The following is a 22,400-nucleotide window of genomic DNA, read 5'->3' on the forward strand; positions in this document are numbered from 1 at the left end:
CACATTCCCACCTCTTTTTTCTGCAGGCATCCCCAGTTAGTAGCTGGCCTGTTGTGCACTGACAGGGATTGCAAGCCATTAAAGCCATTTTAGAAGAGGGACATGACATATTTTTGGGGCAAAAGAGCCATTTGCCACCATCTTTCCCCTTTAAATGGCAGCCATAAAGCCACACGGACAGGAGAGTCTGGTAAGACACAGATTTGGAGCCACCTTCCAGATGTGGTCAGAAAAGTAGAGGGGACATTTAGCTGTAGAATACAGGTTTACGAAGTACACGCACCACATTGTATGTGTTCAGTCCTGGTGCATCAAAGCCAGGAGACAAACCCTTGCGATCAAATGGATAAAAGTTGAAGAGCTGCCCGTTCTGGGTCTCCAGTGAGATGGAGGCAGAGCCCAGGTGCAGAACACATGGGAACTCCTTGTCAAAAACAACTTGGAAGATGCGATCTTCCAGATGGTGGAGCTTGATTGTCCGGTACTTTTCGGGAATCAGCTCTTCCACATGAGGCCCAAACTGCTGCATGACCAGCACCCCACCAGGTCCAACTTTGATCTCATAGAAAGTCAGGTTGGAATAAGTATAGTACCCAACATAAGGGCCTGGACTTGGAGGAGGAATCAAGCTTTTCTCTGCCTCTCTGAATGCCGTCTCCATGGCAGGAATAAGATACTCGTACGTCTGAGTCACGATATCTCCACCCTGAGGTCTGGGCCCTGCCATCAGCACAATGAAGCTCAGGCGGAGCTTGGGGATAAGAGAGAAGGTAGCTGAATAACCGTCAAGGTCTCCATCCTTCCTAATGACATCATATCCCAATTGCTCATTGATTTCCCAGGGTGTGCCAGTCTTGTTAGCAAAGTATTCAGTGGAGCACTTAAACAGAGGGGTCAGCATTGTCTTCACTGTGTCAGGCTCTAGGAGACGACGGTGGTAAGTGCCTAAGAAGACCATTGCCAGTTTGGCAAGGTCAGCAGCTGTGGAGTACATCTGGCCAGAAGGCCTGTACCAGCCAAGGTCATAGAGAGGGGCTGGCTGCCGGCTGCCATAGAAACCCACAGCCATCTGGGAGCGGATCGGTGGCGTGATGTCAAAGCCAGTGTCCTCCATGCCCAAGCGGTCCAGGATGTTCTCTGAGATCCAGCGCTGGTATTGGCCCTCAGCTGCATGGTCAGCTAGCACGTGTGCCATCAGTGAGAAGGCCAAATTGCTGTAGTGGCATCTGAAAAGGAAGAACAATATATCAGGATCAGCCTTACCTCAGTGATGCAGTGTGGGTATGACTATGAAAAAACAGTGGCTAGGTCTCTCTTCTCTGGGGAAATATTCTCATTTTATCAGACGACATGATAAAGAGAGATGAGAGATGAAGGAGAGACAGAGAAAGACTGTTATGCGAAGAAAGAAAACTTTCTTATGGGAACATTAGCAGAGCTATTTAATCACTATGTACAGAAAGAGGGCTGGAGATGAAAAACTAAAAAAAAAAATTATGCAAAAACCTATATATTTGCATATCTTGACTTATTGCTTATAATTGTTCACCAAAGAATATATCCATTCTTTTTAAGAGGAGTTGAGATTTACAGGTGCTTACCTTAGAGGTCTCAAAATCCCAAGTAAGCCTCTTTGGAGATTTAACATAGGACAGTCACTTAAACACCTAAGCTACCTTAAGATGGTAAAAGCACTTAAAAAGCACTTAAAAGTCTACAAAGCAGCATCCAGCAATGTTGAGTCATTAAACTCACCTGAGTGCTTCAGTCTTTAATATACATTAAGTGATGTAAGTCTTTATACTTGAATGAAGTTTAATGACATGAAGACATGAATGGGCAACTTTTTTTCAAAATTCATTATGTTTTCAACCTCGTTTGGTGGTGGTTTTTTTTTAATTGTGTGAAGCCATACACCTAGCTCACGCCTATTTAGATCATAAATTTGGTATCACTACAACAATTTCCAGTCCATCTAGCTGAATAAAAGCATGATGAACATACATATTTCTACCCCAAGAATAAATACATTCGGGATCTAAAATTTTAAATCTGAGATGGAGTTGAGTATCAACATACCCAGAAAAATATGTTAACATTTCTATATCAATGAATGGGAATTGCCTTTATGAACAATGATCTGTTAGCTGTGAAGTATATCCAGGAACAGGGAGACGGAGTTAAAACTATCTACATGTCAAGTAATATGGGGTTGAGAGAACATGAGTGGATGTCCTTATGTATCTTAATGGTGAGCAGAATATAAATACCAAAGAAGACAATGGTATTAAAGTCTTAAAATCCTTTAAGGAACATCTATTGTAATCTCCTACATGACATCGGACAGAACTAATAAAAGGTTGCCAAGACCGACCCATTGAGTTTTCTAAGAGTTTTCTGAACTTGCAGACTTCAAGTCATGGGGAATCATCAGCAACTTTGGCAAATTATTTCAGAATGTAATTCTATTCCATAAAAATTTTGCAGACTTAGAAGTTTATCCCAGTTAGTCTGAATCCTTCCCTGCTGGACCTGCTGTCCACTGGATCCTGTTCATATTTTTGAGTGCTTACAGCTACTCAGGTAGCAGACTTTTAACAGGCTATGTAAATTGTAGCAAACATTAATAGAACTCATAGATAATTTAGAGACATGCAAATCACTACAGAAATAGTATGATTTTAAGCAAAATCTATGATGATTTAAACCAATTAACATGCTTTTCCACTTTTGAAAGTCTGCATCTTTCACAATTTAAGGCTTATTGGACCTAGTTGTAGCAGTTTAATTTGCCTTATCTAGGCTTCTCACTCAGGCTCTATAAACATTTAAAAAAAAACCTGGCACCTCCAACAGTCACTCTTTCCAGCCTAAGACAGGTAGGTATGTGGGTAGATGGCTGGATGTCCCTTTAGGAATGGCTGTCTTTTATCCATTGGCCATGGAGACTGCAGGTGGGGCTAACATCAGTGGAGAGCACAAACCCAGACCAGAAGCTTATAAGTGAATATATCTGACCTGGTTCCAGGATCAGCGACCAAGACATCATCCTTCAGGAGAGCTAGAGCTTCTTGTGTATTGCCCTTCCACAGCAGGCTGGTAGATCGCAGCCTCCTGGGCAGACCTGTGCCATGGAAGAAGAGAAGTTAACTTGAGACAAATCATGGTCCAGGAAACTTTGATTCCAGTGAAGAGTGAGCAAAAAGCAAGATTCAATGGCAAGATGGAAACAACAATGATGCACACAAATGCTTTATACACATAGCAAATGTGCTGCAAGGAGCTCTTCATATCGGGCTGTGGGACACAGTGTTCAAGTCACGGGCCACTGAATCTGCATAATGTTAAGTCCTACCCCAGCACCAACTCTGGATTGTTACATTTCAGTAAAAATACCCTGATGAATGATTAAAAATATCATGTACCCCCAAATGTATTTTGGAAGAGAAGGGCATATTGGGTGTTGGGGGAATCCCTGTCTATATTTCCATGGGACTGTATTCCCTTGACTATAAAGGCGTGTAATGGCCCCTTTAAACAGGTTTTTTTCTTTACACCTCACTACAGAGGGTTTAAACTTCTCTGAGCCATTCCAAGCTTGGCCTAAAGTATTTTTATCTATTTTTTTTTTCAGCTTCAGCAACATTTATTCAGGGTTTCTGAATGTAGAAAAAATGAAGTTCTTTTTACTTTTAATTCCACAATACTGAACATGGATTTCCTAAAAGCTTTTGGCCAGGACTTTTCAAAATGCCACAACTCCTTTGCACAGGATCTACAGCTTGCCAAGTCCAGAACTTGGATTACATCTGGAATGAAATCCTCATTGCAGTTTACACCTGACTTTGATTTAGAGGTTAGGAGGAAATCAGGAAGGGTAGATGACAGAAAAATGACTTGCAGTCATCTTCTCAGTGAGCATGGGATTAATCATGGCAAAGCTGGATGAGGCCCTATTCTTTTGTAGCAGCAACACCTGTTTTTCTCAATTGGCCTGACCTTGGGATTTGAACCGGAATGAAAGCATTTTTTCTGCTTCTGGTCTGTGGTTATTTGTGCAGCTGAACGACCAGATAAGAGATTCACTGAGCATCTTCCAGTAGACAATGGGCTCCTTCGTTTCCTACCTGCCCCAACAGCACCAAAGAAAATGTTGTGCCACTGCAAGAGGTAAACCAGCACCATGACAGCAGTGCAATGTCTGTCTTGAGGTTCATTAGAAATGATAAACCAGAGGATGTGTGAGCATAACAGAAAATCCACAGTCATTGATTTATAACTCACAGGCTGCTAATTGATGTGACAAGCAAGCTGTTAATAATTTAAAATAGCATCTTATATTGTTATTCATATATACTTGAAAATCATAGTCTTAACAAGCTGGAGCTTTCCTCTAGCAATGTACCCATCAATTGTTGAGCAGAAAAATCTTTGGAGTTCCTTTTGTAGTATGCAATGTAGAAAAGCCCAGATTATGAGGATATATTATAGAGCAGTTTCCACTGAAAGAATTTAGATGAAAACCACTTTACAATATGTCATGCAGTGGCTTTGATCCTGAAGCTAAGCCAAACCTATTCCTTTCTGGTTTTTGACAGACAGGAAATGTAACATGTGACCTCAACATTCATTTGATTTTCAGTTGGGATTTTGAAACTGTGCTTCTCCTTCTACTAAGTTGTCAGGGTCCAACTGGTTGGTGTGCCCTGCTGGTGTGGTCTGGACATTTGGGCCACATTCTTAGAAAAATCCATAGGAACATAAAAGGAGCTAAGCAGGGGTGCAAATCTCACACAGTGATGGAAGCAATGGAACAGCTGCATGTTACAAACAATTATGCTATGGCCAGGTACACTTTTGACATATGCTTCCTACAAGTGTTTCTAGGGCATAGCTAATGCCTCATTAGGTGACAGGGAACTGCAGCAGGGCTGCAAGCTGGCAGCCCCAGCACACACTGCTCCTGCAAGGAGCAGCCAGACCAGCTTCAGGTGCTCCTGAGAGTCAGAGTTGGTGGCCTTGAGGACATCATCAGGCTAGATAGAGCAAGACTGGCCGCTTTGGGTTCTTTGTTTGTTTTCAGATTTCAGTGACATCATTCCTTTTTGAGGAACCCTTATTTTGATATTGGCTTACTTCAGGTGATGCTGTACCCTGTCCTGAGGTACTGCAATTTGCCTACATGCTATTTTGATCTTAGATCCTATTTTTAGGGCATTTATTCCCATCTGAAATAATGCAGGTGCTACAGAGTTTAACCAAAACGCTACATGAGATATCAGCACAGTCTCTTTGGCCATAAAATTCTGGAATCTCTGAGTCAATTATTAGTAGCTCCATTTCTGAGAAAGGTTAAAGTTCTCCTGAGTCCTGTGAGCTCCTTCCACCTTAATGTAAGGGTTACCCAATTGTGAAGGTAGCAGCAGATTAATAGTCTTCTGCCAGCAAGTACAAAGCTATTAATAGCTCAGGAATCCCAGATCAAGAACTGCTCCGACAGCTAAATTTAACTCAGTGATCAAGGTCTATCTGTTCAAAGCAAAGAGGTTTGGTGCCACTTTGACCCTCAACTCTATATCTTAGAAAAATGAGAGCACTCTGGGCTGGAGTACAAAAGGCTGTTATGCAACTGGAACCTGATTTCAGGTCATGCTACTGTGTTTGGAGAAATATATATCCACCTTGCATGGGAAAAACAATTCCCCAGCCCACAGTGCAGCTTGGCCTTCTTCCTAGCAGGTGGCCTGGACAAGAGTTTCCTTTTAGCGTTTCATGAAGCTGCTGACAGCTTGCTTCCAAGGGTCCTGCCTGATCTCTGGGAAGTGCAAAGGTGCAGGGTCCATACTGGGAAATGTCCTCAACAGCAACATTTTTTATCCCTGGAATATGGTCTGTTCTCTGTGTGGCCTCTTTCAAGTGGCATAGTGGTGAACAGAGGGCAAGCGTTGTCTTACCTGAGAGCTGGCTGGCCATTCTGCGCAAGGTAACAGGTGATGGCTTAAGCGGCATTGAGCCTTTTTCCAAAAAACTGAGCCCATCTGCTGTGTATTTCTGTTCTGATTCCTTGAGCCTTCCCAGAGGGTTCTTAATAATAAAGTTCTGAGCGTAACGTTCCAGTGGATCATCAAGAGATGTGACTTTTCCTTCCTCCCACATCTTGTACAACATGATGGTGGGAAAGATCTTGGAGACACTGGCAATTCTGTTAAGGAACAAACATTTATAGAAATTAAGCATTAAGAAACCCATGAATTAAGAGGAAAGATTGTCAGTAAATGAGATCACTCAACTGACCCACTGCCTGTAACTTTACATGCAATGCTTTTGTTAATTCAGAAGGGAATGGCTAAAATGCAGGTAAGAAGCTTGAATTAATATCTGTCGTGGTTTAGGCCAAATCCACCACTGGGGACCCGAGGGACCCCAGACGGGACCAACAGATGCTCCCCTCTACCCCTCTTCAAAGAGAGAGGTAGAGGAGGAAAAAGAGACTTATGAGTTTAGAAGAAACTAAACTACTTTAATGAAATATTAATAATAAAATAAAAAGAAATTATGAAAAATATATACAAAACCGTATCAAGCTCCCGAGATGACAATCACGTCACCGGCTGGCACTGGGGCAGTCCCAGGCTGGACTCAGTGACGGACAGGAACTGGATTCTGGATCTGGAGTCAGGATTGGGATCACAGGCAGACGAACAGAGTCCTCCTCAGATGTCAGCCATTGAAGGAAGAGCCCCTGACCCTTTGATCCCTCAGCTTTTATACTGAGCATGAGGCAGATGGGATGGAATACCCTGTTGGTCAGTTTTGGGTCACCTGTCCTGTCTGCTCCTCCCCGCAGGTGGGACCCCACTATGCTTTTCCACTTCCAACCCTCCAACGGGGCAAATGACAAAGTTGGTTGGCCTTGGGAGTTATGGCAATAAGTATAAGCAGAGCCTCTCTGCATACCATGCCCGGGCATCCGCTATAAACATTGGTCTTATCACTCTGAGAGAATGAACACTGTCTGCACAGTATGCAGTTAATTTCAGTAGTTAGAAGAGGCCCAGCTAAGAAGCGAAGTTACTGAACAAAATTGGTTCTGTTTTACCTCAAACCAGGACAATATCTTTAACTCTGGCCTTTATGGGCTGCAACATAACCTTTAGTAGTATCTCCTGAATAGTGCAGTGGGCTACAGGACTTTTTCTGTTTATTTAGTATTCATAAGACGACATATTTTATAAATTATTGCTTATTAAATACCATAACAAGTTACAAGTAGTTCGTTGGAATTCTAAGGTTACAATGCCATAAAGTTTTACATTTCATAATCAGTGTTAATATTTGTGTGGCTTCAGAATAGGGTCAAATTTATAAAAGGTCTTCTGGAATAGGATTACAGTTCTATTTTGTTGGTTTTCAGAAATGGGGACATCATTAAGAGGGTCACCTGGGGGCATTCGTATTGTGCTACTAGAGGTTAAATTCTTGGACTGGTGCAAGACAGACTACAGCAAAAGCATTTGCCAAGAATGTTTTCATTAGTCATGAACAAAAGCCAGAGGTTCAAAGACAATCAGATACCATCATAGTTCGGACCACAAATGATGCCAATGGGTGAGGAATTGGGGGGGGGGGGGGAGTCTCTGTAGCACAATCGGTCAGCGTGTTCACCTGTTAACCAAAAGGTTGGTGGTTTGAGCCCATCCAGGGACAGGTTCCCCTTTCCTTGGCAATGGTGGGGGGCATGGAACTATCTGACCTTTAACATCCCTTCCAGCCCAAACCATTCTATGATTCTGTTATTCTGGAAGAAATAGTATGAGGTCATCTATGCAGGGATTTTACTATGGGGCAAAGTGGAAAAAAAAAAAACAGGTAATCACAGCTGCTTAAACTTTCCAAAATTTTTCATTCTGAGGACATTTGATAGCGATAGTACAGCCCATAAGTTTCATATATAGCAGAGTTATAAGTCAGTGAAAATAGATTTTTTAATTAATTAAACACTTCCTTTGTACTTGTTTTTGTTTTTTAACACACACGAAGAGCTTGATTCTATCTTAATCTAAAAAATAATGACCAATATGGCTTTGACTTCACTAGGAGAATGAATAAGCCTACAGGTCTACTTTACGTGTTCAGTAGATACTCTTCCCAAACCCCATTTTTTGCTAAACCTAAACTTTTTTTTTTTTTTTTTTTTTTTTTTTTTTTTTTATCCTATGGCACTCTCTCCTCACTGCTCACAAAATCTGTGCTAGATCTTAGTCTTTAGATTTGTGCTCTAGGCCTCTTCAAAGCATGGACACATTTCTATGTGAGGAGTAGTATGTTTACAGGTTATTCATGATGATCGCTGCTATTCCAGTTTAAAATATTGCCAGATCTAATTAAAAGTAAATAAATTTAAAAAATCCAAAGTAAACAACTCAGTAAGCCACAAGCATATTATAATTTAGGGATTAGCTGAAGCATTGTTTCAGTGTAACCCAGAAGTGGTTTCTGCAGTGGACCTGAGCCAGTAGAAGATGCTGTTTGTGACAGTGGCTCTGTTCCCAGATACCAGATCTCCATATGTGTACCTACTCTTTCTCTAGTTCTCATGCCTGTGATACAACTGCCTCACCTGTAAATAGTGTACTCATTGGGCACCACTGAGGCGGGGTCCGAACCATTCTTTTTTCCGAAGTTGCCTGTCCAGAGCACAGTGTCGTTGTAGATAACAATGGCAGACATGGCAGGGAGACCAGAGCTATGAATCTTTTGGCGCAGCATCATGTCTACCTGGAGAATGATGGGAAATTATTAATTTCCAAATGAAGACTCTTATAATGCATCGTCTGTAATAGGACATAAAAGACCCAGACCATCAGCCCTCCTTACTTCCAAGCACTTGAGAGTGGTTTTTTCAAATGTGTTTTGGCAAAAGAAAATATTTTAACTGTACTGGTCCTTTGAATTGCTTACGCTGAATTATCCAATCTCTTTCAGTCTACGTGTCCACCATGTACAAGAATGTGGCGCTCATCCTTGTAATACCTATGACGCTTATATGATTAAATCCAAATGCTAAAACTTAATAATTGTAATTACTTCCTTTTTATATTGTACTGTGCACATCTATTCTTTGCATTAGTATTTTAGATTCAAAGATGTATGAGAGAAAGATCCAGATTTTTCAGATATCCCATTACCCTTTTCATGCCATGAAACAAGCCAAATCTAGAACTCTGTTTAAACTGCAATCTGGGAAACAGCCCTAATCCACCATAGGGTTGTGATTCCTCTTTGTTCTGTTGCGCCAGGGTTGTGTAGACCTAATGAGGCAGCTATGCCCCGCCCATCTCCTGCAAGCAGAACGCATTAGTCTTGCCCTTTTATCATAGAATCATGGAATGGTTTAGGTTGGAAAGGACCTTGAAGATCATCAAGTTCCAACACCCCTGCCATAGGCAGGGACACCTCCCACTAGACCAGGTTGCCCAAGGCCACGTCCAGCCTGGCCTTGAACACCTCCAGGGATGGAACTTCAACAACCTCTCTGGGCAACCTGTTCCAGTGCCTTACCACCCTTAAAGTGGTAAATTTCAAAGCTGTTTCATCATCATGCATAAGTTATCTTTTGCACGGAAAGGTTAAGACATAAGAAATGGCCTTCCAAGCCCAGCTTTTGAAACAAGAAAGACCAAGCCAAGTCATGTCCTCAGGACCTCTTCACTGGATGGACTAGTCAGGTGCACTGACAGCCAGCAGTGGAAACATTCAACTTGTGCCGAGTCCTTCTGTAGTGGTTTTTGCCCTCCACTCCCCACGTGCCAATGGCCCGTCTAGTATGGTTAGGTACAGCAGCAACTCCAGAGAACAGAGTGGTCTCATGTCAGCAAGCACGGTCCTCTAAAGAGTTTTCTCAGAGAGAATCTGGCATGTAGACCTGCCTGGATCTGCAGGAAGTTGACAGAAATAGGTGATGCTCTTCTAGACTTGAGTGTCATTGAATCCAATAGTCAGTGTTTGGATTTGGCCGCTAGCAAGACTCTTCTGAGGAAAATATAGGCCTTTCTGATCTGCAAAAGTATTTACCCTTAGGAAAGAAATGTTTCCTTAAGCCTCAACCATGAGTGAATGTAACCCTCCTGTTTCAAGCTGCCGTGGGCTAGGAAAAAGTCTCCCTTGTGTGTAATATAATCACATCTGGTACTGTACAGAGTCCAGTTCCAGGGTCCCTGGCCTGGCACAGGATGCTGGTTTGTCTCAGGTAGCTCAAGATCTTTAGTGTGGGTTCGAGTGCCCGCAGACTTAAGCAGAACCTAAGGGCATCTGAAGATACACTTTTGAAGTGCTGGTGCCTAAGCCTCCTTCAAATAGCTACGTCTTCCTATGCATCTAGCATTCAGGTTCTCTGTGCCTTATTCCATCTACAAAATAGGAATAGTTTCACCAGCCTATTTCAAAGAAGTGCTTGGATACTTCATTTCTGAGGAGCACAAAGAAGTGAGGTTAGGTGACTCTGATGGACACTCAATGTTCTGTACATTTCCCCACCTCTCTGACTTATACTAACTGAATAATAAAATACCTCCCTACAGTAACCCCAGAGACAGCAGCAGAGACTTCATAAAAGTGAATGTGAAGTGATAGCAATTGAAATTCAATGCAGATAAAGCAACGCGCATGCAGGAAAACAATCCCGACCTCACAACACGAACACACAGGTGGGCAGTAAGTTGGTCATTAGCACTCAGAAACAAGACCTTGGGGCTATGACGGATGCTCCTATGTAAACATTTGCTCAATTCCCTATGGCAGAAAAAAAGGTAAATCAAATATGAGGGATTGTTAGAGAAGTAACATAAAATAAAACAGAAAACCCTGGTTTATTACTGTATAAATCCCTGTATAAATCACTTGCACCTTGAATACTGTATACAGTACTGATTTCCCTCATACAAGAGTATGCTAGAGCTGGAAAACATTCAAAGAAGAGTAAAAAGAATGATCAGAGCTGTGGGACAGCTTCTATTGTGACTAATTAAGTTACTCATGAGAAAGAGACAAATGAGATGGTATATTATATGATAGGGTCTACAAAATCAGGAGCGTCCTGTCAGAGCATGGCTGTCCTTATGGTCCATACAGTCAAGGCACCGCTGCGGTATGTCCTCATTGCAGAGCCAACCAGAATTTCAGGCAGTGCTAAAATTTCGGAGACAGCGTATCATACTGAGGAAAAGCAGGTCTCTCTTTCAGATGCAGGTCCCCTTCCTCTTCCTTTTCCCCTCCATCCCCTTGAAGTTACCTGCAAGTAGCTTTTTAATTTTTAAATGGTGGCATGGAGAAAGCCAGCAAAGCAATAAAATAAGGAATTGGCAGTCATTGATGAATATGAACGAGTTACATGAGTCACCTGCTTTCCAGGGCATGAGGGCTGCCTAATGGTAGACAAGATGCCAAGAGGCATCATTTTGTGCTGATGTTAGCTCACTAGATCTTCTGATGGACAATAATGTTTCTTCATCATAGCTTACCTTTTCGATAAGATAACTGCTTATTGACCTGTTCTGTATGTTCAGTGAGGGTGTTTTATATACCCATTTCTCGATTCACATGTTTTCCACCTCCTTGATTCCCCACCTCCTTCCCCAGGGATGCTGAGGGGCAGAATACATATTCTCCCCTTTACAACTTCAGAAAAGCAGTCATGAGCTCTGTCTCCCTTTGTCCCCTTCTCCTCACAGACCTTTTCCAATGCGTCCTTCAGAATGGGGATTGGATGGTCCAGCGGTACTGGTTCGGGATAGCGGGGGCACATCTGCACAGCTTCTGATCTCACTTCCATCACAGACGGGCCTGGAAAACATTTCAAAGATAGCATATGCAACTTGAATAGACACACTAACAAGCTTTAACCTCATCCAGCAGTCAGCACTAGCTTTCTTGCTTGTGTTGTCCAAAGCTGAAGGACACTTCTTCATAGGCAAAGAGATAATTTTGAATTGTTTCTATCTCACATAAAACAGGACTGTGCTCTGGTATTGCCTATTCCAACATGGTATAGCACACGGGACGGACAGAAGCTCCAATAGGCTTCAGCTGACTCTGCAACCTGGAAGAGTAAGGAACTGGGACTACAGAAGGCTCTGTAGGGTACCTGACAGTGGATTTAGACCCCATGAAAGTGACCTCCCCATTTCAAGGGAAAGTCTGAGTTTGGCTTCAGGAGGACAGAGTTGTCCCATGCATATTGTAACCTCAGAAAATGGATGTAGAAGTGAATTGCGAGTGCTACATGAAATCTAACATTAGAACAGTAGGTAGGCTGCATACTTAGTGTACTATCTGTCTTCTGAATTAGCAGTATTCTGCATATGCCAGTGATGTATCTTAAATTTCTGTGGCAGGCAAAGATCTTTAAACTCAGTAAGATATGGGAAGTCTCTTACTTGGAGGCATTATTTTCCCAGTTGATCCCAAAGTGTTTATAAACACAGCTTCTCTGCTCTGTAAGCTGTAAACAAAATGCTTATTTATCTTTTCACTTGCCAACTGAGCATGAAACATTAGAAATACAGATAAGAAGAGAAAAAGCACTGTTAAAACTTTGAGATGAATGGGGATGGATAACCAAGAGCCTACAGGCAACCTCTGATACTCTGTGATAAAAATGTAGGGTCTGAAATCTTTTCAGACATTGGTCTATGAGGTACTTCTGGCACCTTCACCATGGATTTTATGACACCTTTGGGCTACTTAAAACTCTGATCCAGTTACACTGTATGCATTTCACCCTTGCACATACAGTGCCTTGAGTCTATCTGTTGATAGATCATACATAAGGGAATTTTAGTGTGACTCTGGGGCTTGAGCCCATTTAAAGATCTAAGATTAAGGGAATAGGAAAGAAAGCAAAGCCATAAGCTGAAGCTCATGGAAAGGTGTATAACAAAATCCATTCTAAACTGGAGTGACTTTTACAACACGATGCTAAAGAAAGAGAATGTAAAATAAAATGTCTCCTCAGTATATCAATTAACTTAGGTTGGTGCCAGAAGTAATGGAGCTTCTGTGGACACCAGCATAGTTACATGGTACTTCATCAACCCAGTGTTCATCTTCTGTGTGTCCTTGCACCAGCTAGGAGGAGGTAAATTTGTGTGCTGTTTGGGGAAATGGTCTTTGGGTAAAAATGTCCACATGGGGAGAAAGACATTTTGTTGGTCTTATAAATTTCTGTGCCAAACCATGGCCACACTTAAAGTTGACTACTCACTGGGTTCCACCTTGGGCAGGCTGTACTGCCAGAGAAAGCAGCCCGTCATTGCAACAGATAGCAGGAAGAAGAAGATGACCAACATATGAATCCACTTCACCTCCATAACTGTGAGCTTGAGGAGGCTCCGGCTGCTGGATGCCTGCTGTAAGCAGAAAAGATATGATCTTGGAGAGAGAAAAACTGCCTCTCATGCATATCAGCTGGGCGAAAGAAGCACACTACATTGGAGAATAAAGCTGCTGCTGGGACATGGACTAATTCCAGTACTATTGAGGCACCAATGCTGGGCATACCAGACCACATTGAAACAACTGGAACCAGAGATGACTCCTTGTTTTCCAATGACCCCTGCAAGACTACTCTCCAGCGGTGTTAGTTCTTGTAGAAGAAAACCATCCACTCCTTTTGCCTTTTTCCCTCCCTGCAGGTGAACCTCATCAGCCCAGGCTGGCAGGATTCTCTGTTACAGCTCTCATTTCTTCCCTTCTCAACTGTCATTACTTATTCGTGGATGTCTTTCCAACCCCTTTTAACCAGAATCCAGCATCTGTTCATGGCAGCCAGATCATCTGAGCAGATCCAGCTTTTCTAGATGAATGATGGATTTTTTCACCATGTACTGCCTTTACCCTTCTATTTTGTGCCTGTAATTTCCATTATATCATGTACCATCTGTAAGTTTGGCATTTACAGCTGCCATGTTTTGGAAAACTGGCTAATATTTTGGGTCTGTGCAGCTCTCACAACACTGGAGACCATTCAGGTTGGCGATACTGTCATATAAATGTTGAAGAAAAACAAGGAATAGATGACAAATGATTAGGTGCCCAGGCATGAGCTGTGCTCTTTCACTGACTGTAGGAGGTCAATAGGGCGCTTTTGAAAGTTTGGCAATTAATGTTATAAAACATGTGGCCTGCCATTTGCATCTAATATGGTCCACATTCCAAAGCTGTTTCAGGTTGTCTGGACTCACTTGTAGGACAGACAGACTAAATCAGATTTCCACATGGCCCTTTTCTTCTTTTTTTGAGATACAGGATAGTTCATGCAAGATCTTCTACAGGTCAGCTGAGCCTCGTCACTCACAACAAGGGAATCTGCAGAGCCACTTGCAGACTTGCACATTATTCTGTGGCTCTGTAAGGATCCAACTGGGGAATCTAGCCCCTGCTGAAACTCTACGTTGCAATTCCACTTTCTCTACGGTAACAGAAATACCTCACAATTATTTCTGAAGCCCTTTAGCCTGTTCAGACATTCCCACATAACTTTCTGAAGGCAGCTTACTTCAAGTTCTTCCATAATGTAATGAAGACTTCAAGGATGGCTTAAGATCATACAGGTGTCTGCAGACTCACTCAGACCTGAGCCTGCCAGAGCACACGTGCAGTCCATACTCCAGCTATCAGACTAAGTGACATATGTTCCTAAATAGGGCAATGCCATTTTGACACCGAAACCAGCTTGGTTTAGACATACACAACTTGATACTGTGCCTTAGTAGGCAGGATATCATATCCACACAAGGAGAAACCTGTGTATGGAGACCTTTTTAATCACCCCCATGCTGGCAGGCTTTGGTTTATGCTGAAGGATGTTGCCTTGAGCTGCAATGAGATGCCGTTTTCCTGCAGCAAGGAGTGGCATGGGGCCCTCTTTGCCCTGGAATAGTCATGGGGTGAATTTCTTGGATTTACTCCCATTATAATAAGGTGACTCCCCCACCAACTTGCAGTTCCTCTGACCATTTTTCTGCCTCTTTCCTCGCTTCACTGAGAAGCCCTGATTCCTGGGTCCTTAAGAGTGGAGTGAAAGGAAACGATTTTCACCTCATCCTGTGAACTCCAGCCTCCCTAGACCACTAACCAAGGACCCAAAAATACCAACACTGAACTCTTATCCTTTAGTCCAAACTCTCCTTTCCCTTTTGCGGATGATGAGTGCCCCGAATGTCTCTTTCATTCTCTGACTCATAATCTAGTGGCAAAGCAATGAACCATGGTGATGCTATGAAACTAGAGACATGGATCTCTCTTTTATTGACAGGGCAGCAAATGTGCAAAAGTGTGAGGAATATTCATAACCCTGAGGAAAAGCTCTACCCTCTAAGCTACCTTTTAAGAAAAATACCACTTTCCCTGTACCTGAGAGACTGTCAGACAAACAGATGGATAGATACCTACAAACAGATTCCTCACGCTTCCCACTCCAGGACCTTTCAGCTGATTTCTCCATCTCACATACATTGCTCAGTGACCGTCATTGCTAACAGCATAAACATAGCAAGGCAGGGGGAAGGGGCTACCAAGCACTTAGACACATACAAATGAACGCAAACACATGCAGGAACAAGTACACACAGCTTCCCATGGGCAGATCAGCTGTATGCTACGTTTTTTTTTCCCCTGAACTTTGAAAAATCGGGGGCAGGGGGAGAAATGGGATTTCACATAGACCACCCAGGTACACTGTCCTGTCCCACCACGCTCACCTAGGCAGACTACCACAGGTCCCGTCAGCTGCTCTGCCAGAGACACAGCCCAACGCCCCTTAGGGAGAGACAGAAAGACCCCCAGTCCCCTGCACATACCATTGCCAGAAGTCGTCTCAGTCCCAGGGACTGTTGTCAGGCATCCCAGCGTGTCCATACCATAACAAAACCACACCACCTGATCTCAGCCTCGGTAAGGCAGGAGCAGAGTCCCTTGCCATGCTCCTAAATGCAGCTGTGTATCATGAGCAGGTGCTGCTCAGTCACTCCGACTGAAATGGCCGTTTTTAGCTCCCCAACAGTTCTGCTTGGAGTTTCCCTGTCCATTTGACCCATTCAGACCCTCCAGAAAGCGCTGCTGACCTCCCCTGGGCAAGGAGATTAAGTGGCAGGGACAGAATGGCATTTGCTCTCAGGAAAGTGCCTGAGAGATTGAATGTTAATTCTTCCTAATGCTTCTCTACCATGTGTGTGAATCACAGCTGAAATCATGAGGGCTTCGCAATCTATTTATAGCAGCTTCATCTCCTCCTGACATCTGAACAGGAGGCGATTAACTCACGAGATGGACAGTCCCTACTTGCCTCCAGCTGGCGGTCCCTGCGCGGGCTTGGGAGTGGGCAGGCTGAGCTGTTTGCATGAAGAGGAGGTGGGGGAGCTTAAGCCAGGAGCTCAGGCACTCTCTGGGCTTAATCTTGAACAGCCTTCTGGAGTTCCCCTGCAGTGACAGACAAGGGAGTCATTCCCAGCTAACAGGCTCGCTCGACATAGATGGAGCTGGTATTTTCTTTCCCCTTAGCTACTGGGGACCCTGAAGGATGGTGGAAGGTTATGATTTGCAGGAGGTGAGCCTTACCCTCAGCTGTAACCCATCCATGGCTGCTTAGAAGTCTCTTCTCATCCCCTGTGCTGCCTGTCCCCACAAACAACAGGCTTATAAAACCCTGTGATGAAGAGAAAAAAAAAAGGTTAGTGCAGCAAAATAATGGAGTCAGAGCACAAAGGGAAACCCAGAGTAACAAAGCCCAGCTCAGATAAGCAGAGCAGCAGGGAGGGACTGGTTTCAGATAGGGAGATAAATCACAGTACTCACATGAGATAATTCCCCAGTAACATTTTCCCTCCTCTACCTCTGGTTTGTCAGCACTTTGTGTTTACTGCAAGCCCATGGCCGTCCTCACCCCACCTCCCAAACACAAAGAACTGGAGCTTCAAGACCTTCAGGGCTTGACACATTTCCATTGTGCCAGCTCTGCAGGGTTCTTCCAGCCCTCTCCCTGGCTTCTCAGCCTTGCTCCCTCTGCACACCACCACCCTTCTTAGTCTTGAGAATCACAGGCACAGCCAAGAAACCACATGACAGATTTGGAAGTGCCAAGACAATGGCATGGCTGCCACATCTCCCATAAAACCTGCCTCTTGTCTTGCTACCTGGCATTGGTAATTCAATAGGTAACCCCCCTGTCACAAGAGCTCTTACCAGCCTTGCTGCTACCCTCAGGCTTCCAGTGCTGATGAATTTGGGGCTGTCCTGGTGCTGCAGATGTTAAGAGCATCTGAAGCACTAATCCCAACAGTCAGCCTCTCTGAGCACAGATTAATCGGCCATGCCTCACCCCTCCTCAAACAATGCAGCATCTGTGCAGGAATGCAGCCAAACGGGAGTATTGCTGGTGATTTCATGGGTCAAACATTCCAGCAGAGTGGAAAATGGGGAGCTGGGGAGGAGGGTATCCTTAACACACTGTGAGCTGGAAATATCAATAATGAACTGCCATTATCATGTAAAGTACATTATAAATACTCTCCGAAGCGGAGGGCACTGTCATGCCCCCAGTTATGCACCAAATCCATGTAAACCCCAACCTCAGGGGTCCTGCCATCCTATTGCCTTCTTCAGATGTTCACAGGTAAGAATAGTCTCTTCAATACCGTATCTTCCTTTCAGTACCTCCAGTAGTGGCCCAGGCTCTAATAGTGCTCAAAATACTGAAGTGGAGCCTATGTAGCAATATGACTGTGCCCCAGAATTGTGGCCAAATTTTGCTGAACAGGGCTGCAGACAACCTGCTAACTAATTTGAGTAGATCAAGCTCTTCACAGTTTTGTTGATGCTCATTTCTAGAATCTCCTATTTCCTTCTGTCACTTCAACCAACTTTCCCAGGCTTTTCTTCACAGTCTGTGCAGTTTTCCTTCAAAGCCAAAGAGAAGAAGTGCACGTCGGTAACTCATGCTCTTTACATTTCACAAATTGTTATCCCATTCCTTCTTCATTTTCCCTCCATTTTTGCAGTGTTCATTAAAAAAAAATAGAGGTTTTTAGTCTCCAACTCAGTGTGATTTGCAGCAATTCACTCGCTATCCCTGTATTTCTTGACCTTCTCTCTGAGATCCGTCGGCTCTGTGCTTCCCCTCCAGAAAAGGACCTGTGCACCCACAGCCATGATGTAGTCTCAGTCTTTCCTAGCTCAGCAGTGTTTCATAAGTTTCACTTTCAGTTTTTTTAGTCCCTCCTTGCAACTGAATGGCCTTACACTGGCTCAGAGAAGAGCCCCATTGTAGAGAAACCTCAAAAAGTGGCAGAAGAAGTGTAAGAAGAGCTTATGCCCACTCTGTCCTGAGCAGGTTTATAGGACAGTGTCTCCCTCCGGGGCTCCTGTCTCAGACCAACCCTCTGACCCAGAAAGCCTCAACCAAGAAGGTAAAGAGCAATTGACTCCCTGCTGCCCAATCAAACATATACTGCACGTAAGTGACTGCACACAAAAGATTTTGTGTTTTGTGACACCAGTTACAACCAAGCAACGTAGCTCCAGGATGCAGAAGTCAACTCATGAAATGACTTTGATCTGGAAGCACCCAGGAGCCCAGCAGGATAGGGACTGACCAAAACAGACAGCTGTCCAAAGGCTTTTTAGGCTTCTCCAATCTCTCAGCTGCAAATTGACGCAAAGACCTGCTCAGGTGGCCAGACCAGACCCTGGCACAGTCTGGCTGCATCCCCCTGTTTCCAGCTCATTTGGAGTCATCCACTCACTATCGCTTTGTGGTGCCACTCACAGGCACTTTGCTGTGGGGCAGGCTGTTCCTGGAGCCTCTACAGGCCATGGACAACTCATGCCAGAGTAGATATTCCCTGCAGCCTGTGGAAAGGATCACGCTGGAGCAGGTATTCACACAGCAACCCCTGGGGGAACCACTTCAGAGCAAATGGATACTCCTGAAGAAAATGCAGCCCCTGAAGGACCCACATTGGAGGAGATTTTCCTGAAGGCCTGCAGCCTGTGGGGATCGCATGCTGGAGCACAGGAATGGTGAGAAGGAAGGAGTGGCTGAGAGAAACCACTTCGTACTGACCTTGATCCCCTGCCCTTGATCATCCCTGCACCAATTTTGGGCAGGGTGAAGTGAAGGAGTGAAACTGAGTCTGAGAAAGGGAGGAAGGAAAGGTATTGGTTTAACGTTTCTCTTTTTGTTTCCCACTACCCACATTTGTACTTACATTAAATTTTAATTGGCAATAAATGAAGTTACTTTTCTCCAAATTGTGTCTGTTTTGCCTGCAACAGTAACTCATAAGTGACTTCCCTGTCTCTGTCTTAACACACAAGCTTTCTCGTGCCTGTCTTTTCCCTATTTGCTCCCCCTTTCCTGCTGAGGGAGGAGAATGAGCAGGCAGCTGAGTGTACATAAGGAAAAGCTCTCCCGCATGACTTTTTCCTAGTACGGTTCTGCAGTATCTCTGCCTTGAAGGGTATTCCTGCCAAGAAGATGCATCTAAACGTCTTCAGGAAGCTCCCAGCTGCTGTGCAGGCCACTGCTTCAGAGCAGATCCCTATACAGAGAACTTGCCAAGGTTTGGTTTTGCTAGCTGGCAGGAACTGATGTGAAGTTTTGTGCTCAGAGGTGTGCTGGCTCCTAGACTGGGAGAAAAAGCACCTCTGAGCTATTCCTTTATCTACAGAGTAAACAGGCCCAGTGACTAGTTGGTGAATAATCATGTCTCTGTGAAGTATAGCAGTGAAACAGAAACAGAAGTTGTCTGGGTGAAATTTTAGCCAAAATACTTGCACAACCTGAAATGAAACAGCCTGAGTGGATGAACGAGGTCCTCATGTATGAGTAGCTTAAAGAGAAAGAAAGAATTACAAAATGAACTGAGACAGGCTCTTGAATGAATGGTCCAGGAGCGCAGAGAGCATGTTTCAGGGGTGTGGGCTCAGCCGCACTGTCATCTTGTTATCGGGCTGTCAGTCTTTTAGCAGTGACAAAGGGGAAGCTGCAGCAGGAAAAGCAATTGGCAGCTCTAATTGCCCTCCTCTCAACACCAGCCTTTGAAGCAGCCTGGGGGTGAAAGGGGGATTTTCCTCCTTCCACAGTCCCACATTGCAGAGCTCAGCCAGGGACTCTGTTGTCCCACTGGGTGTCCTTTGTGTCTTACTGGGCACCATTGTCAGATTTTCTGTCCCATTACCAGCTGGTTCATTTTCTTGATAGTTTTGTATGGTTGAAGTGAGCTTTGAGAGTCAAAAGATAGAGCAGAGTGCCAAATGGGCTCCAGCTGCATGTTCTTGTATCCAGGCATGCTAGCAACGGTGTGGACTCAGATGGTTATGGAGGGGGTGGCCAGCATTGCTGTTTGCTGGCATTGTCCAACTCGGGAATTCGGAAAGCAAGAGTCAGAAGCCTCAGAAGAAATATTCAATATTGAAGACAGCCAGAGTATGTTTTCAAAGGTTTCTCCAAAATAAGTAGTACAATCTTTTTGCTGTTTTTTATTAACACGTCATGTTCCCGTGAACCCAGGATTTGGGAATTTATTGAAAAACTGTTTATCATCAGATTTGTGGTAAAATCAAACAAAAGTCTATAGAAACAGAGACTGCTGATACATACTACAATATAGGATATACTAGATTATGTTCCACAAAGATTTGTCAGGGCCCTGAGTCATTAACAGCCCAGACCAGCCTCACCTGGAGCCTCTACCTGCATGCCTTACCTGTTGGCCCAAAAGGCAGAATTTAAGCTCAAGACCTGAACCTTTAGTCCTTGCCTGAGATATGCTGAAGACTGCTGATCCCCAGTGCAGCCATGCCCATTCCCGTGCCTGGCTGTGGACTCCACTGATCCTGACCCTGACGTGTGGATTGACATTGGACCTGCCTCATCAACACCAGCTTCTCTGATGATGGATACTCTTGATTGAACCTGGCCATGATGTCTGGTGCTGCTCTGCTTGCCTTGCTTGGGTACTGCGGGGCTGGACCCTGGCTGGTCAGGTCCCTGCCCTGCTGGCCGTGTTATTGCCCTTGGCTGCTGACTCCCCATCCCTCAGGAAGCAGATAGCCCTTTTGCTCCCTGACAAGAGTAAACGCCTTCCAACACATTTTATTTATTTAACACATTTACAGAAAACCGCATTTTTTTAATTCCTCAACTTGACAACATGTTGATGCAAAAATATCCTGCTCTTTGAATGGTACACAGACAACAAAGGCACATGTCCTAGATGCCACAACCTTACTGAATATTTGCAGGTCATTAACACACGTCAGGCAGCCCAGTCTTTCTGCCACTGAAATACTACAGACTGCCTACTGTGCATTATAAGATTTTTGACAGTTACTTCAATCTGCAGGTCCTGGAGTCATGTGTTTAGTATCCACCATTTCAGTGAAAACTTGTATTTGTAACCCTCCTGGTTACAACATGAAAATGCCATGCTAGAGGCTGATTCTAGAAAATACATGAAAAGCCAGAAACTGTTACTCCTGGCCCCAAAGTGTCATCCATTTGTTTCATGCTCTAGTTCTGCTGATGCTGAAATTGTTTTTTTAAACATTGGTAAATTCCCTCCACTTTCTGCAGCGTAACTATGGCAACCTGGCACATCCCATTGTCTTTGCTATCTAAAGCTGTACTGAGCCACACTGCAACTTTGCAACTGCAGGTTATAAAAGAGTTTAGCATCCCAAACAGGGATCTTTAGCTTGTCTGCTTTAGGGAGAATTTCACACAACCAGAAGCACCACTGCTAGTGTGTTTGCATTGTCGATAGGATATTGTGTGTGTGTGTGATGCTCAGAGGCATTCAGTCACGGTGGCAGTGCCTGTCATAGCCTGGGCATCCCTCCAGGCTCTGCCAGGGAGCAGCAGAGCCTTGATGTTTTAGGTTCCTCTCTTTTTTCCTCAGTCACAAAGCAAAATGAAGACTTTCTCAGCTCAGAAAGGGAAGGATGAATGTGAATTCACATCAGTGCTCTCACAAAACTAACAAACAGAAAGGAACAAAACCAGTAAAACTGAAAGTGTGACAGTTGCTTTATTTCATCCAGTTGCCTTGGGCCTCAGAAAAACTGCTTGTCCCCAAGGATTAGGCCTGACCGCATGCATCTGTGCAAGGAACTTTGCTGAATCTATTGCAGATTTAGTTCAGTGGAGAGGAACAGAAGGACCGTGGCATTTCCGTGGCTTTCTTTTTGCAGTCTAGTGAGATGCTTTTGTGCTGCTGAGAGATGCTGGGTTGGTGTGTGGGTGTGCATCTTCTCCATCCAGGCAACAGCCGCATCCAGATGGATTTGCTGCTCTCCCAGGTCCTCTCTGCTGCTGGGAAGACACGGTGAAGAGACCAAAGCCC

At 44.1% G+C, this 22,400-nt stretch overlaps 1 protein-coding gene across 1 annotated transcript; it reads right to left on the reverse strand.

Annotated features, from left to right (window-relative positions):
* Positions 1 to 247: 247 nt before the first annotated feature.
* On the reverse strand, positions 248 to 16,659 carry LACTBL1 (lactamase beta like 1; the record flags this gene model as incomplete). Its single annotated transcript, XM_082493370.1, is given in 8 exon segments — positions 248 to 1,226; positions 3,019 to 3,124; positions 5,955 to 6,202; positions 8,621 to 8,774; positions 11,728 to 11,841; positions 13,262 to 13,406; positions 16,615 to 16,641; positions 16,645 to 16,659. Coding segments are annotated over 8 exon segments (1,788 nt in total).
* Positions 16,660 to 22,400: the final 5,741 nt, after the last annotated feature.

The sequence above is a fragment of the Vanellus vanellus genome (assembly GCF_965231255.1).
Source record: "Vanellus vanellus genome assembly, chromosome: 20".
In the NCBI taxonomy this organism is placed as follows: Eukaryota; Metazoa; Chordata; class Aves; order Charadriiformes; family Charadriidae; genus Vanellus; species Vanellus vanellus.